The sequence below is a fragment of the Panthera tigris genome, chromosome B4 (genome assembly GCF_018350195.1).
Source record: "Panthera tigris isolate Pti1 chromosome B4, P.tigris_Pti1_mat1.1, whole genome shotgun sequence".
Lineage (NCBI taxonomy): Eukaryota > Metazoa > Chordata > Mammalia > Carnivora > Felidae > Panthera > Panthera tigris.
This window is the reverse complement of record NC_056666.1, coordinates 106,738,190-106,753,931: the sequence shown is the minus strand read 5'-3', so window position 1 is coordinate 106,753,931 and position 15,742 is coordinate 106,738,190. Positions and strand designations below refer to the sequence as shown.

The following is a 15,742-nucleotide window of genomic DNA, read 5'->3' as shown; positions in this document are numbered from 1 at the left end:
CAGCTCTGCCCCTCCCTATCCCCAATTTATACTCTTAAAGGCAACCATATTCATCCACTAGTCATTTCTTCTACTACTGGTCTGAATATATCTTGATGTCCTATTTTTATATATCTATATTACCTATTGACTTCACAGTATAAAGATTTAGCCCTTTTACAACATCTCTACCATACACATATATACTTCTTCTTCCAAGTTCCTAAAAAAGACCATAATTTTTGGTTACACCATGACTCAGTGTTTATCTTTTTATGACATGTAAGTATTGTTTACCACTCAGCCATATAAGGTACTGAAAAAGAAGGGTTAATAGCTTGTTCTATGGTTTTCCTCCAGCTGCAGGAAGGTATGAGGATTTGATCCTCGGGTCAAAAAACTGTTAGAATTTAATCTATACCACATGTAAGATCAATGAGAATTCAGCTGTATCAGACTAAGTGCTTTTACCTCATTGTTGAGATTGAATCTTAAGCAATAAGCAAGCAGGATGAATGAAATGCAACTGAACCAGAGAATGGGAGCTAGATATATACCCCTAAGTAGACTGGGTTACTAGTTGAGAAGACTACATGACTAAATGATTATAAAAAGCTCCTGGGATCCCCAGAGCTGATGGCTTCCTTTAACTGAAGTTGTCCACACACTTACAGCCTCATCTCTCACGCCCCCGTGTTTCCTAAGTGAAGAAGGACTGGAACACGCCAGATGCTCTGCCCAGGTATCACAATGTCCTCTCTATACTAAGCATGCTTTGTGGTTTGCTCTCCTTTGTCCTTCCTTAAAGCTGAGTAAATTTAGTGTTGTATGCTTCCTATTGTGTTTCATCAATTTAAGTGTTCATTTGAACTCAAAATACACAGCTGCTCTGAGAAAAACCAGCACAGCAGTTGCAGATAACATTTCATGCCTTGTACAACTTTTTTATTTTCTCACATTTAGTTATCTCATTTTTTACATTAGGCTAGCTTTCTATGTATGTTAGTTCATTAGTTTCCAAATTCTCTAGTAAAAGGCTTCATCTACTATATGTTCATGTGTTAGTATTTTATACGCATATCCACAGGTCACCCCAAAACTCTTTTCTTACAGAATATACCTCCTTTATGTTTGAGCACATACAACAATCAGGAATATTTTTTTTCTCCTCAGAGAAATTGCTCATGATGTTTTCTGTCATTGTGAAGTATTTAATCTCTAAGCCCATGCAACCTTGGATCTCTCCTCACCATCACCATAAATATTCCTTTGTCTCTTTCCTTGCGAGATCTCATGTATGCCTTTTCCATGGTTGACTTCTTTATTTTTGAGTAGTTCCTCCAGTACTTGCTGAGCAAGTTGCAAGGGAGATAACCTAAGATTTGGCATGTTTTACAGTTTTAAATTTTATTAATAGTTTCTATGTTTACAGAATTCTAGGTTGGAAATAACTTTTTCCAAGAATGTTGAATTATCTTCTGGATTCTGGGATTAATGCTGGGAATCCAATGCTTTTAGATAACTGATGCATTGCATGTGACCTGTTTTTCTTTCTTGAGGACTTTCAGGCTCTTACATTTGTCCCTAGATTTATGACATTTTTTGAAGATATGCCATAAAGATGGGTTTATTTACATTCATTTTCCTGACATTCAATGGGTTCTCTTGATCTAGAAACTGGTATCTTTTAATTTGGGGGTTTTTTGGAATGCTTTTTTTTCTGATCATTTATTTCAATCTATTTGTTATTGAATTTTCTCTCTTTTTGGATCTCCTATTATTTATCAAGGGTTGGACCTCCTGGAATAAGTCTCTTTTCTATGTTTCCTCTCATATTTCATATCACTTTGTAATTTTGTTCCAATTTCTGGGAAATTTCTTTAACACTATCTTCTAACACTATCTTCTAATCTTTTGCCAAGTTTTCATTTCTGATACCAAGTTTTTGTTTTCAGAATGGTATTTTTGGTTTTCTGACCTCTCTTTCTTATTATAGCATCTCATTCTTATTTCATGGATGCAATTTTATATCAATGACAATATTCATTGTATATTTGAAGAATCTTTTCACCTGGTAGTGTCTGTTCACCTGGTACAGTGTTTATTTAAATTGATTATTACTTTTGTTAGTTTTTTTTTCTCTATATTTCATGTTTAAATTTGCTTCAGATCCTCCTTTGTGTGCTTATATTTTAGAGCAGGGGGTCTGTAAGGTTGATAGGAAACTCTGCACCAGTGAATGAGGCCTTTTCTGAGAGCTTCACCTTAAGACGACTTACCAGAGTCCTGTATTGGAAATACCTGATGTCAATATTTAAATGTTTCCTCTTGGACTGATAAGAATATCCAGAAACACTCTTATCATCTCTTTCCTGGAGGCTAAAGGCATGGTGCTATGGAATTAACGCTTATGTTTCCCCAACATTCCTGTGTTGAAATCTTAACTCTCAATGTGATGGCATTTGGAATTAGGGTTAGATTAGGTAATGAGGATGGGGCCCTCATGATGGAATTAGTGGCCCTGTAAGAAGAGGAATGGAGAGATCTCTTCTCTCCACATGCATGAACCAAGGGGAAGCCATGTGCATAGATAGTAAGAAAGTGGCCATGCATAAGCCAGAAAGAGAGCTCTCACTAGGAACTATGTTAGCTGGTATTTTGATTTTGACCTTCCCAGCCTCTGGAACTGTGAGAAATAAATGTCTGGGTTTTAAGCCACCTAGTCTATGGTATTTTGTTATGCCCATCTGGACCAAAAAACATGATTATCAGAATTCTGGGAGCTGAACAGGGGAAGGGGTTGGGAATTTAGTATTTAACATATACCTACATCTACTCTTAGTTTTAGTGAGGTGTCAAGCAAGGATTTCCTAAGTCACAGATTCTGTTTTATCCTATTAAAAAAAATTAAGTTCAAAAATTTTGCACAGGTAATCCAGATCTCTTCACATTACTTCCACTGGGCCTAATACCATCATCCTGAAATTCTGAGTTTGAAATAGTTCTCATATTTTATTGCTAGTTTAAGCTTTTGCTTTCTCACTGTTAGTCACATATGTATGTTTTCTGGTCTATAAAATTATATTACTGTTGCCCATTTCCTATATTTGTTAGTATGTGTCTTAAAAAATATCTTCCCTGAAGTTTTAGTGAGGGTTTCCAGATCAATCATCTTTAGCTAGGAAGTCTTAGATTGACATTTAATTTTTAAAATATCATGAGAAGTAAATACTGGTGTTCTCAGTTACAGATGAGAAAACAAAGGCATGAGTCCACAGCTAGTGTATCTACATGAGATTCAAACCTGACTTCTCAGTGCAAAACAGTTGTTACTTTGTTATCTTATGTAGCCTTCTTTAGATAGAAGACTAATGCTCTCTATGATGAACTTTCTAAGGTATTGTAATAATTCTCTGAAACCTTGACAGGATTATTGGCTATCTCAAAGGACAGAAATTTTCCTATAGAGCAATAGGTGGGCATCTAATACAGATGGGCAGAGAGATTTTGTTTTCAAGGAGCAAGGGACAACAAAGATAAGGAGAAAAAAAAAAAAGGTTGCCATGGACTTCTTATCTCAGAACCCACTATCTTTCCCCATTTTCTTTGTGAAGGTTAGCTCAGGAATCCAGGTGTTCTCCTCCTTATTCCTCGTGACTGTACAGAGAAGCAGCAGATGGGGAACTGGATGGCATGAGTGCCTTGTTTTTCATTTTTGAAGATGAAAGTTTTGCTGGGTATAGACTTTCATACTGGAACTTATTTTCTTTTAGTACTTTGAAGATATCATTACATTGTGCATTAGTCAGCTTGGGCTGCCATAACAAAATACCACAGACTGGATGCTTTAAGGACAGAAATTTATTTTCTTATAGTTCTGGAGGCTACAGGTCTAAGATGGAAGTGCTAAAAGTTTAGTTCCTCAGACGCCTCTTTCCTTGGCTTATAGATGGCCACCTTCTCACTGTGTCCTCACATGGTCTTTTCTCTGTGAGCATATACTCCTGATGTCTCTTTCTTTTTGGATAAGTATACCAGTCCTCTTAGATTAGAGACCCACTCACCCGACCTCATTTAACCTTAATTATCTCCTTAAAAGCTTTATCTCCAAATATAATGAGAGGGTTAGGTCTTTCAACCTGTGAATTTGGGGGTTAACTGTCTTCTGGTTAACTGTCTTCAATAATATATAATTGTCTTCTGGATAACTGTCTTCAATAATATATAATTGTCTTCTGGATTTCATCATTTCTATTCAGAAGCCAGCTTCATTATTTATTATTACTGGTCCTTTGAAGATAACAAACTTTTTTTTCCTCTGGCTCTTTAAAAAAAAGTTCTCTCTTTTTTTCTTTTTTTTTCTTTCTCTCTCTCTTTTTTAGCAATTTTACTATGATATGCTGCAGTGTAGTTTTCTTTGAATGTATATGTTTTATGTTTTATGGTTCATGGAGTTTCTTAAATCTACAACTTGAAGTTTTCCTCACTTTTAGTAAATTCTCAACCATTAACTTTTCAAACATTACTTTTATGACACTTTCTCTCACCACTTCTTGGACTGTAATTACATGTGTGTGAGACATTTTTGCTGTATCTTGCATGTCTGATCTCTTTCCTGTATTTTTGATTCTCTTTCATTTCATGCTTCAATTTAGATTTTTTAAAAAATGTTTATTATTTTTGAGACAGAGAGAGACAGCAAGAGAGCACAAGATGGGTAGGGGCTGAGAGAGAGAGGGAGACACAGAATCTGAAGCAGGCTTCAGGCTCTGAGCTGTCAGTCAGCACAGAGCCTGATGCAGGGATTGAACCCACAAGCCATGAGATCATGACCTGAGCTGAAGTCGGACGCTCAAATGACTGAGCCACTCAGGCGCCCCTAGATATTTCTTTCAGACCTATTTTCCCATCTCTCCTCAGCTTTGATTAACCTGTAGTTAAGTCTATCCATTGAGTTCTTAATTTCAGTTTTTTAAGTTATACTTTTCTTTTGGATATTTTTTTTATAAGTTCAGTATCTGTTGAAATCCTCAATTTCTTCTATATCCCTAAAGTTATTATGTATATTTCTTTAAAAATCTCCATTATCTGAAATCTTGTTGGCTCTATGTGTATCCATTGTTTCTCCTGGTGTTCAATGTTGTCTCATCTCTTTCTATGCCTGTGTGTGTGTGTGTGTGTGTGTGTGTGCATGTGTGTGTGCCAAACACTGCATAGGAAAAAATGCAGAGATAATTTGAAGTTTGGGATGTTATCTATTTCTGGAGATGTTTTATGTTTGTTTCTGGCAAAAGGCTACTAGAAAGTCTATTTGCGATGCACCTAGACTGGTGACATTATCAAATGCTTTGCTTAGCTTCTCACATCTTTGTATTTTCTTCTTGACTCATAATTCTTTGCTTACTTGTTAGTTCTCTAATGACTTCAATTACATTCTTAAAAATAACTTCTCCAGTTTTTAAAGTTGTTCTCTGCAGGAGGGTTGGTTTGAATTACATAGTCTTCTCTTACCAGAAGTAGAAGTCCTCTTGTATTTTTTAATGGAAAATAAACTAACATCTCATAGTCTACATAACATGGTTTATTTCAAAAAACCTTAAGAGCTCTGAAATCCTTTCCCATTTTTAAATCATATACACACCATATATACATATACACACAAAAAATACATACAAAGTATATATGTATATGTAAATCATCTGTACATAAGGTATATATACACACTATAAAATATATAATAAATATTCTATTTTGGCTGAATTTGGGGGAAAGTAGAAAATACAAACTCTTTATAACTAATGTGGTTAAGGAAGAGTTTAATCAGCTGTTTTCTAACTTGGGATTACCATTTCCTGAATCCCCCTTATCCACAGATATTTTTTTTTAATTTTTTTTAAATGTTTATTCATTTTTGAGACAGAGAGAGACAAAGCATGAGAGGGGGAGGGGCAGAGAGAAGGCAACACAGAATCCAAAGCAGGTTCCAGGCTCTGGGCTGTCAGCACAAAGCCCAAGGCAACCCTCAAACTCACGAACCACTAGATCGAGATCATGACCTGAGCTGAAGTCAGACGCTTAACCGACTAAGCCACCCAGGTGCCCCTCCACAGATAATTTTTTTAAAAATTTACAGTTTGCTTCATGCTCTACTGGACTGAATTCCTAATCAGATTTTTTTCTGTAGAAAGTTAAATTGATTCTGAACCTTATATTAAAAAATACCATGATACTGTTCAAAATATATTTAGGGAGTTTTAATTATGTCGCTTACACATATTTTTCTTTCTTATTCAAATATTATTGAGTGCCAACTATATATCTGGCTCTATTCTAAGTGCTGAGGATATAGCTAAATAAGATCTTCCCAACATGGTTCTCCCTTGGTAGAGCTTACATTCTATTAGTGGAAACACAACATTTAAGTTAAATTTTAACAATTTAGATTAAATAGGACAATAGCAGATAAATGTAATGAATGGGGCAGGTGTTGGGTGAGAGAGTTAGTAGGTAGAGAGGAAAAATTTACCAAGGTAGTGTTGTAAGAGAAAGCCCTCTCATGGGACTGGAGACACAAACTGAACAATGAGAGGGTCATTGTGCGAAGTGTGGAGGGCAGAGTTTCCAGGCAAAACAATAAAGTATAAAAGACTCAAAGTAAAAAATTTCTTATCATATTTGAGGAACTGGAAAGGGTTCTGACATTTACAGTCAGGTGGGCCATGATATGAACGATAGCTTTTGTTCTAAGAGCAATGAGAGATCATGGGAAGATTTTAAATACTTAAGTCATATAAAATGCATCATATTAAATTCTATAAAGGAGGTTAAAATACAGCACCTGACCTTCAATATTCTTTAAAGTTGAGCTTCCCACTTACTTTCCAATTTCTATTGACTCTTTCCCCAGATCCTTTTCTATTAGTCAGGTTGAAAAATAAAAACATTCATACAAAAGTTAGACAAGATTTTGCTAGTTGATTTTTAATTCTTTGTAGGTACAGGCAAACTTTTACTTTTCTAATATGAATGAAGTTTTGTTTCCTGTTTCAAAATGCTGTGGTAAGGATTTCATTATGTTATAGTAAAGCACATAGAACAGTGCCTGTACAAGTAGTGAGCAACAGGCAAGAGTAAAGAGACTATTATCATATCATATCATATCATAATTATATATTATATTATATTATATTATATTATATTATATTATATTATATTAATTATATCATATGGTAGATAAAAGTTTATTCTGGTTATTGTGGGAACACAGTAAGTGGTGTTGTAAGCTAGAATTGAAAATTTTTCTTAAGGGATTAATGCCTGAGGTGACAAGAATTAGCCAAGTGAAGAGATTTCCTTCAACGCATAGGACAGTGAGTCCAGTTCATCAAAGGAAACAGCATATTCAAAGATGTTATGCAAGCATCATGTAGCTCCATCTACATTTGAAGTTATTTAAGGGTATGGTCCTTTGTGTTTTTCTTCACTAAAAAAGTTTATGAAGCATCCATTATGCATTAGGTGTTATCCTAAAGGCTGTGAATACCAAGGAGACACATGTAGCTTAACATTTAGTAAGAAAATAGTAATTTGAAGTAGAGTCATTGTTGCAAACTGAGATACTGATGGACAGAGCACATTTTATGAATATTCAGATCCTTCTTTATTTTGACTAATATTGAGTCTTGCTCAGTAGAAATAAGATTGCAAACATCTCTTCTTTACAGCGTGATATCAGGTATTCTTTGGTTGCTTGCAATTATTCTCCCAGCTCTTAATACCTAATCACATTGGCATTAATAGCAAGTACTCTACACAACTACAGAAATACAAGACGTACTTTAAAACAATCTACATAATGTGACTCTGTGCCTTAAGCTGGTATTAAAAGGAAGAAAGCTAGAAGAGAAAATGCTTGTAATCATACAGTAAAAAATACCACAAAGGAAGATGGTTTGGCTAGAAATGCTCTGAAGTAAAAATTATAGAAGTTGAAGGTCTTTTAATGTCTTCAATGCTCAAAAATTTAGTACAAAAATATTTGAACATCTATGATGTAAAAGGACATATGGTGTGTGTAAATCTTCAGTTTTATAAGAGGAGAAATAGAAAGCATGCTAGTGATGACAGCACCAGACTGGGAATTAAGAAAACCTGACATTAAAATCAAGTAAAATGTCCCAGGGAATGGAGGAACGAAGACAAAACTTGCCTCTCTGAGAAGGTTGTTGGGCCAGATCCAATTGTTTTCCTGGCTTGTCTAGCTTCCTTCCTTGGCTAAAGCCAAAAGTCTGAATTTGGCATTGGTTTAGAAGTAGCAAATTTTAAAATTTGAGCAGATTAGGGCAAGAATGTCACTTAATTTGTGAATAAATAATAATAAAAAATGAAGCAAAAGTAGAGTGTTTACTTTTGGGCTGTGTGGAGATGTTCTCATCTATCTGAAAATTAAAATAGGTGATTAAAAATATGGTCACTTTTAGAGTCTAACAGATACGGTCCCTAATAATGTTAGATAATCATGATAATATTAATAATAATATTAGATGAGGTAGGAGTTAATTACATGGCACAAATTAGACATTTATCACCATGTTGGTACTAAACTGTTTCTTAATTTATATTAATGCAAGCTATGAGAAAGAACAAAATTGGCTATTAGTTTCCCAGAGTTTTGCCTAACTTAATCATTAGTCTTTATTTTTTTTCTTAAATATTTTGATTCTAAGGTTGTATATACATTTCAGCATTATCCAAGAACCTTTGCTCTTCATGTCTGCATTTTGTTTGATTTTTGCTAGCATTGTTTTAATAAAGAAATTATCTCCATTTCTGCTCACTTACTCTCTGTATGATCTTGGGCAAATCACCTATCAAACTCTCAAAACCAGTTCCCTCATCCGTAAAATGTTGCCAGTTATAATACATTCTTCAGAGTTTTTGAAGATTGAATCAGAGAATTTAAGTAAAACTCTTGGCACAGTACCTACCTCGCAAGAAATACAATAAATACTACCAATTGCAAGCAAGAGGAAAAAAGAATAAAGCTGTACTTTTAAAATGACTATTGCAAATGGTTACAAGTTTTGAGGACTTAACTATATATGTATACTGTGTATTTCAAGCATTTTACAAGGAGGATCTCATGTAATCCCCAACAACTAGGTACTATTAGTATCCAGTTTTACATGTGAAAAATAATTCTAAACAGGGAAGTTAAATAATGTCCTCAAGGCCACACAGTCAATAAATGGTGGAATCAAGATTCAGTTCCATTCAGGCAGTTAGTGTTAGACTAACTCTGGAATCTAGACTTACATTTATTAAGCTAGGCTTCTTTTTATACCAGTGATAGCTATGGAAGAGTGATGTCAGGATGCTACACTGAGCATTTTACCATAAAAAAGGAAACTTGGTAGGAGATCTCTGAGGTAACAATCAAGAAAGTGTTTCAAAGTCTAAGGCAAGATCAGATATTGAAGCCTAAGTAAGGATTATGGGTGACCTAGGGTAAAGGAAAACAGTAATCCAACATTAAATAAATTATAAATAAATAAACAAGTCAATCAAGTAAACCAATGTTGAATCTGTAAAGTCTTCAGACTCTTAGCTTTGTCTCATAGGAATAACTGATTGATACCTAACATACTGCACATGTATGAGGTTACCCTGGGACCAGGTGTGGTCAAAAGTTCCTCAGCCTTCATAAGGTTACAGCTCTAAATCTGGCAGCTAGTCAAAAATTGTCAATATTTCATGTTATCGCAAAATAGAAGGATACTTTGTAAAACATGGTCTATTAAAAGGGAATAATTCTTTACCTTATATCACTTAATATTATTTGATATTTCATCAAATATTCCTCAAATTTAAGTGTATTTTTTGCCTAATAGAGGATATGTACCACCCTCTCTGTCCTATTAGTGACATTCAGAAAAAAGAAGCAATAATACCTAAATAATTTTAGTATAATTGATAAGAGAAATCATGGAAATACCCCACAGATAATATTGCAAAGTGGAGAAGAAAATATTTTTTAAACTTAACATTAAAAAAATCACACAGTGTTATTATAAATGGGAATTATAGGGAGAAATCATCAAATAATACTATCATCTAATCTCAACAAAACCAAGGGAATTATAAGACAGTGCTGCGATGCCATTGTGCTGAGAGAATGTTTCAGATAGAACATTCAATCTAAACCTACACTGAGATTTAATTCTGATCTCCCTCACTTTTGGGGGGTAAGATGCCCAACTATTAATTTAATTTGAAATTTTTAAGGGAAAAGTCCTTCCAATGCTCTAAAATGAGATTGTGATGATAGTTGTGTTATTGTGAATATATTGAAATTCATTGAATTGTACTCTTAAATCTGGTGCATTTTATATTATAGAAATTGTATCTCAAAAGGCCTGATTTTAAAATGTGCCCTCTACTGGGAAGCTGGGGTGAGTCAGGCTACTCAGGGGGAAACCGACTGGCCCTTATGGCAAGTTAGGAAATAATGTGAGTCCAGGAAGCATGTGATGCCAGAGAGACAGGTAAAGTCACCTTGGGATTCAACCTGGCCAGCAATGATCAAATTACCTTTGCCTCACTCTTTTCCTCTTAAAAGAAGGTAGAAATAAACATACTAGGTAAAAAAAGTTCTTCCATGTACAGCTGTTTTTGCCAAGCCTATTCCTTCAAAAACAAAAAAACAAAAAAAGAACACCAACGCTGAAAGTAACTGTCAGTCACTAGATTATCTGGTACCCACATAATACATAATGACCATTCAGTGAAATTAATGAAATGACAAATATATTTGAGGTTGCAAAAAGAAAAAAAAAAAAGTAAATTAAATGCATTTCATATGGATGAAAGTAAACAAAAACATATAACTTCATATCATGAAGCCTAGGTAGAAATGTTCTATGTTCTATAGTCCACTTTATTTCTGTCAGTATTTGAACTATTCCTAGCATATTTTATATTAATACACAAATCTATAAATATACCATATATATATATACACATATATATATATATGGTATATTTATACACACTATTCTAGCTGGTAGCATACCTTCACACTTCACAGAACAAGATAATGCGACCTATAGAACGACCTATAGATTTCTCTTTTGATTGTGAGATGTATGCTAATTTAAAGGGCAAAAATGCCCCAATTATCTTTCTCACTAGGCATTGCCTTTCTAAAGTAACAATGCTTCTATTTAACAGATAATAGCTGTGGTATTGTTATTGATTTTAGCAGAATTTCATCTCTTTCTTTCACAGTGAAATGGTGAAATTAAGACTGTAATAAGGAAATTAACTAATTAAAACCCAAGCCCTATTTTATATTGAAAACATATTTTAATTTTGTTAAAATACTAATTGATATGTATTTTTTGAAATACTGGTTTTTGACACCTTCAATGGTCACGAATTTTTAAAAATGTTTTTCTAAGGAAAATTTCTAATATTAAAAAACAATTGAATGGTAGAGCAAGCCTACATATACCATCATCTACTGATCCAAAAAATTCAATAATTTGCTATACTTATTTTATCTATCTTCTTATGTATATATTTACTACTAAAGAAAATTCGAGACCCCATGTCTTCCACTGCTACATACTTAACAGGCATCTAAAGAAAAGTATACATTTGGGGTTTATCAAATTTTTCTTCTGTAAATAAAAATATCTATTTTCAATATGCTATAATAATACATAATTTTTTAATAATTACTTTTGAGAGAGGGAGTCAGACAGCACAAGTGGGGGAGGAGCAGAGAAAGAAGGAGACACAGAATTTGAAGCTGGCTCTAGGTTCCGAGCTGTCAGCACAGAGCCTGACGTGAGGCTTGAACTCACAAACCACAAGATCATGACCTGAGCTAAAAATGGACACAACCGACTGAGCCACCCAGGTGCTCCAATAATGCATAAATTTTAAGACTTATTTAAAATGTATAGAAGAGTATTAAAAATTCTAAGTGGTTTACTTCCATTCAAATGTATTTTTCCTATTAGAAATTATAATCCAAAAGTATAGATAAAATTATGAATATTGTAATATTAAAGAGAAAGCAATGGCAAACTTATTGTAAGTCATGTTGGCTTCTCTGACATATTTAAATATTTCTGTTCAATAATGTAAGTCCATAATTCTTCCAAATGCTGAAATCAGAAATATAATCTGCCATTTAGATGTATAAATCCTTTACCCCAAAAGTCAGTTGGGCAAGCTTCAAATATAGTAAAATATTTAAAATTCCATAGTTTAATTTATAACATTTAATGCAATTTGTGTATATTGGCAGTAAAGTAAATATATTAGAATATCATTTCCACATGGGTTCACTTCCACTGATATTGGCTAATATCAGTCAGTGTAAAATTTGAATAAAATTAGTAACACTGATGAAATAGCTTTATAAGATTTCACATAAAAATATAAGAAATTTAAATTTATGTAAGCACTGATACAAATACTAAACTACTATGCTAATGAATCGATGCACTAAATTAGTATTTTAGCTCCAAGAGACATATTTTGACTTTTATTTAATTATACCTTATATATAATATTTCATACATGTACTTTAGGACTACTGAGAATTAAAGTTTTATTTTATTGGGGTGCCTGGGAGGCTCAGTTGGTTAAGCATCTGACTCTTGGTTTTGGGTCAGGTCATAATATCACTGTTCGTGAGTTTGAGCCCTGCATCAGGTTCCGCACTATCAGGGCAGAGAGAGATGGAGAAAAAGAGAATCCCACGCAGGCTCCTTGCTATCAGTGCAGTGGGGCTTGATCCTACAAACCATGAAATCATGACCTGAGCCAAAATCAAGAATCAGATGTTAAATCAACTGAACCACCCAGGCACCCCTAAAATTTTTATTTGAGATACAATTTTCCATCTTTATCTTTTTTCTACAAATTCTTTTATTTATTTATTTTTTTAACTTTTTCTTTTAATTCTAGTTACTTAACGTACTATATTAGTTTCAGGTGTATGATACGGTGATTCAACAATTCCATACTCCATCTTTACCTTTTTTACCTATGTGTCTATGATTAAACCATACCTTCAAAGTAATCATCTCTTCTGGGCTGTGCCTTCTTTGGTGATTTTGTAACAGAAACTTTATTTTCATTGTTTTTGAATAATTCTAGGCAAACAGTGGGATCTAGACAAAAAGAGCAAGATAAGACAAAAGTTCAGCTCTGGCTCATTCTATCTCTGAAGTGGCTATATTTTTTTATGATAGTATTAAAAAATAATACCCACTCTATAAATCACTGTGATATTGGTAATTATGTCAAAGTTTCATAATATGAAATAGTAACTAACCATTCACATATTCTTGGTTTTCTGATTAAGTACATAGCCAATAATTAATACAGAGCACAGAAATGCTAATAATGTGAAAAAATCACATAAACACTTTCTAGTAATGGCATCATCTTTTTATTTTGGGAACTGTTTTACTGTTTATTTTAGCTCCTTTCTTAAATTCCTGATTTCTGCTGGAATAAAGTAAAATTTCTATAAATTCATAATAGGTGAAAGCTATTATTACAGGAAAGGCCATATACCCTACTATTCTCTCCTCTACATATGAGGAGCTGGGAGAAAGGAGATGTAAGCAAGACAACTGATAGGAGAGACAAAGATCATTTCATTAATTTTATGGATAAAATAACGGTTTTGCTTTTGTCCTAATGTATTATATTTACATAACAAAGAATTTATGGAAATTCTATATACATTTTATAGCCAAGAGCACTCTAAATCTATTAATTTTACAAAATAAATGGGATGATTGTAAATATAGGGCCCTATAATTTACTGGTAATGAATGATTCTATGGAATGTAAATTGGAGATTTGGTGCAGTTGTACTTTTTGCTTATTGAAGAACTGTGAGAAAAGAAAATAGTGGTGTAAGTAATGGAGTAGAATAAAGAATGGAAATTTATGCATTTCAAGTAGGTTAACATAAAACCACATTTAAGGGCAGCATACATTTCTTAATATCTTACATCATCTTGCAAAAGGATAACTTAAAATCTTTAATTAATATCTAATGCAGTAACATTGAATATGCTAAATAGAAAAATAAGATTTTAAATAGTGTAAAGCTCAAACTATATACTTCAATTAAATGCTAAGATAGCATATTTTTAGAATATTATTAGAAAAACAGAATAGTAGTTTTAGAGTTATTTTTCAAGCATGTGGAAACTGAAGATTTCCATTAGTCTTTTAGCAATAATTACCCTTACTAATAAGCATGATTTCCATGGTTCACAGAGATTATATTTCTCAAGATTAGGGAAAATACTAGTCAATATTTGGGCATGTCTCATAATTATATGTGACCTAAGGTATTGTAAGAGTTGGGTGTGTCTATACGAATTCAACATAAATTAGAAATAAGAATAACATATTTTTTAAAAATGGTGTCTATGTATTTAATAAAACATATATTACATATTGTCTAAGTCATTTATGAAAAACAATGCTGACATGTCAAAAGGAGCATTAGTCAGTCAGGGAAGACAGACTACCATGGGCTTATGTTCTGTATGATACCTTATAACCTACTGATCTTTCTACATGTTCTCCTGTTCTTGCTATTCCATTTCATCTATGCGCGTCCTGAGCAAAGACATTACAATTCGACAGAACTGGATTAGACCTGAGACCTAATTTTTACTAGTTGTGTGACTCTGGGCAAATTGCCCTCTCTCCTTCACTTCTCTACGCAAGAGAAATAATATTAACTTTGAAATACTACTGCGAGAACTAATGAAATAATGTATGTAAAGCATCAAGACTCATGTCTGCAAAGTGTCAGTGCTCAACAAATGCTGGCTAGTAAACATATAACCACAACATAAATAAGAATAATATTTCCAACTTGGCAATTCTATTCTCAGAAAAGATCTTAAATCCTCCATAGAATAAGATGATATTAATTGATGGTCCATAATTGGCTTCATTTTACCCATTTTATTTATATAGCACACAGAATAATAGCTGTAGATCTTTTATAAATACTTTGGTACTCCTTTGGGCAAATAATCTCTCCATGACTTGATTTCTTAATATGTAAAACAGAGAAAAAAATAGCACTTTCCTCATATTATTATCAAGATTAAAGAATACATACAAAAATATCTAGAAAAGTTGTCTAGCTCAATTTACTCAAAAAAAATTTTACTCTACAAGGGCGCATAAACAGTGCTATATTTTCAATATCCTTTCATTTTAAAACATTCTGATTGCAACCTTTAATTTATTTAAAACTTACATTAATTCAAATTTCAAAGGGATAATACAGAAGCAAGAAACAGTATTCTAGATGGGGGAAAAAAATCACTTGATTGTGATAGCCCCTGGAAATACCACTGTGAAATAAGACACTACTCTTACCCTCAAAAAATACCCTCAAAAAATAAGCTAGGATACAAACTTATTGTAAAGAGTTCAGCTTGTGAAACCTTTTTCTTGCATCATAAAATCAATTTTGTACATTTAAATCTACCCTCTGAGGTCATCAATGGCAAGTCTATGTTGCTGTTTTAAAAATCTTTTGTCACCCAGTATGGCTTGCCCAATGTCCGGGAAATAGATTTTAAATATATCTTTATAAAATACTTAAAGAAACCTATAAGTAAGTTGAGTTTCTATTATGTGTGTGGTTCCATACTCAACACTTCATTATCTCATTTAAGTAACATAACTTTATTTAGGCATT

At 33.2% G+C, this 15,742-nt stretch overlaps 1 protein-coding gene across 8 annotated transcripts in view; it reads right to left on the bottom strand.

Moving 5' to 3' along the window:
* The window catches only part of LRRIQ1 (leucine rich repeats and IQ motif containing 1), a 207,889-nt gene that overhangs the window by 75,106 nt on the left and 117,041 nt on the right, over positions 1-15,742 (bottom strand). For all 8 annotated transcript variants that reach the window (XM_015539066.2, XM_015539067.2, XM_015539068.2 and 5 more), the window contains one exon: positions 13,065-13,166. In XM_015539066.2, coding sequence (XP_015394552.1) covers positions 13,065-13,166 — 102 coding nt within the window. The remainder of the gene's footprint in view (positions 1-13,064; positions 13,167-15,742) is intronic.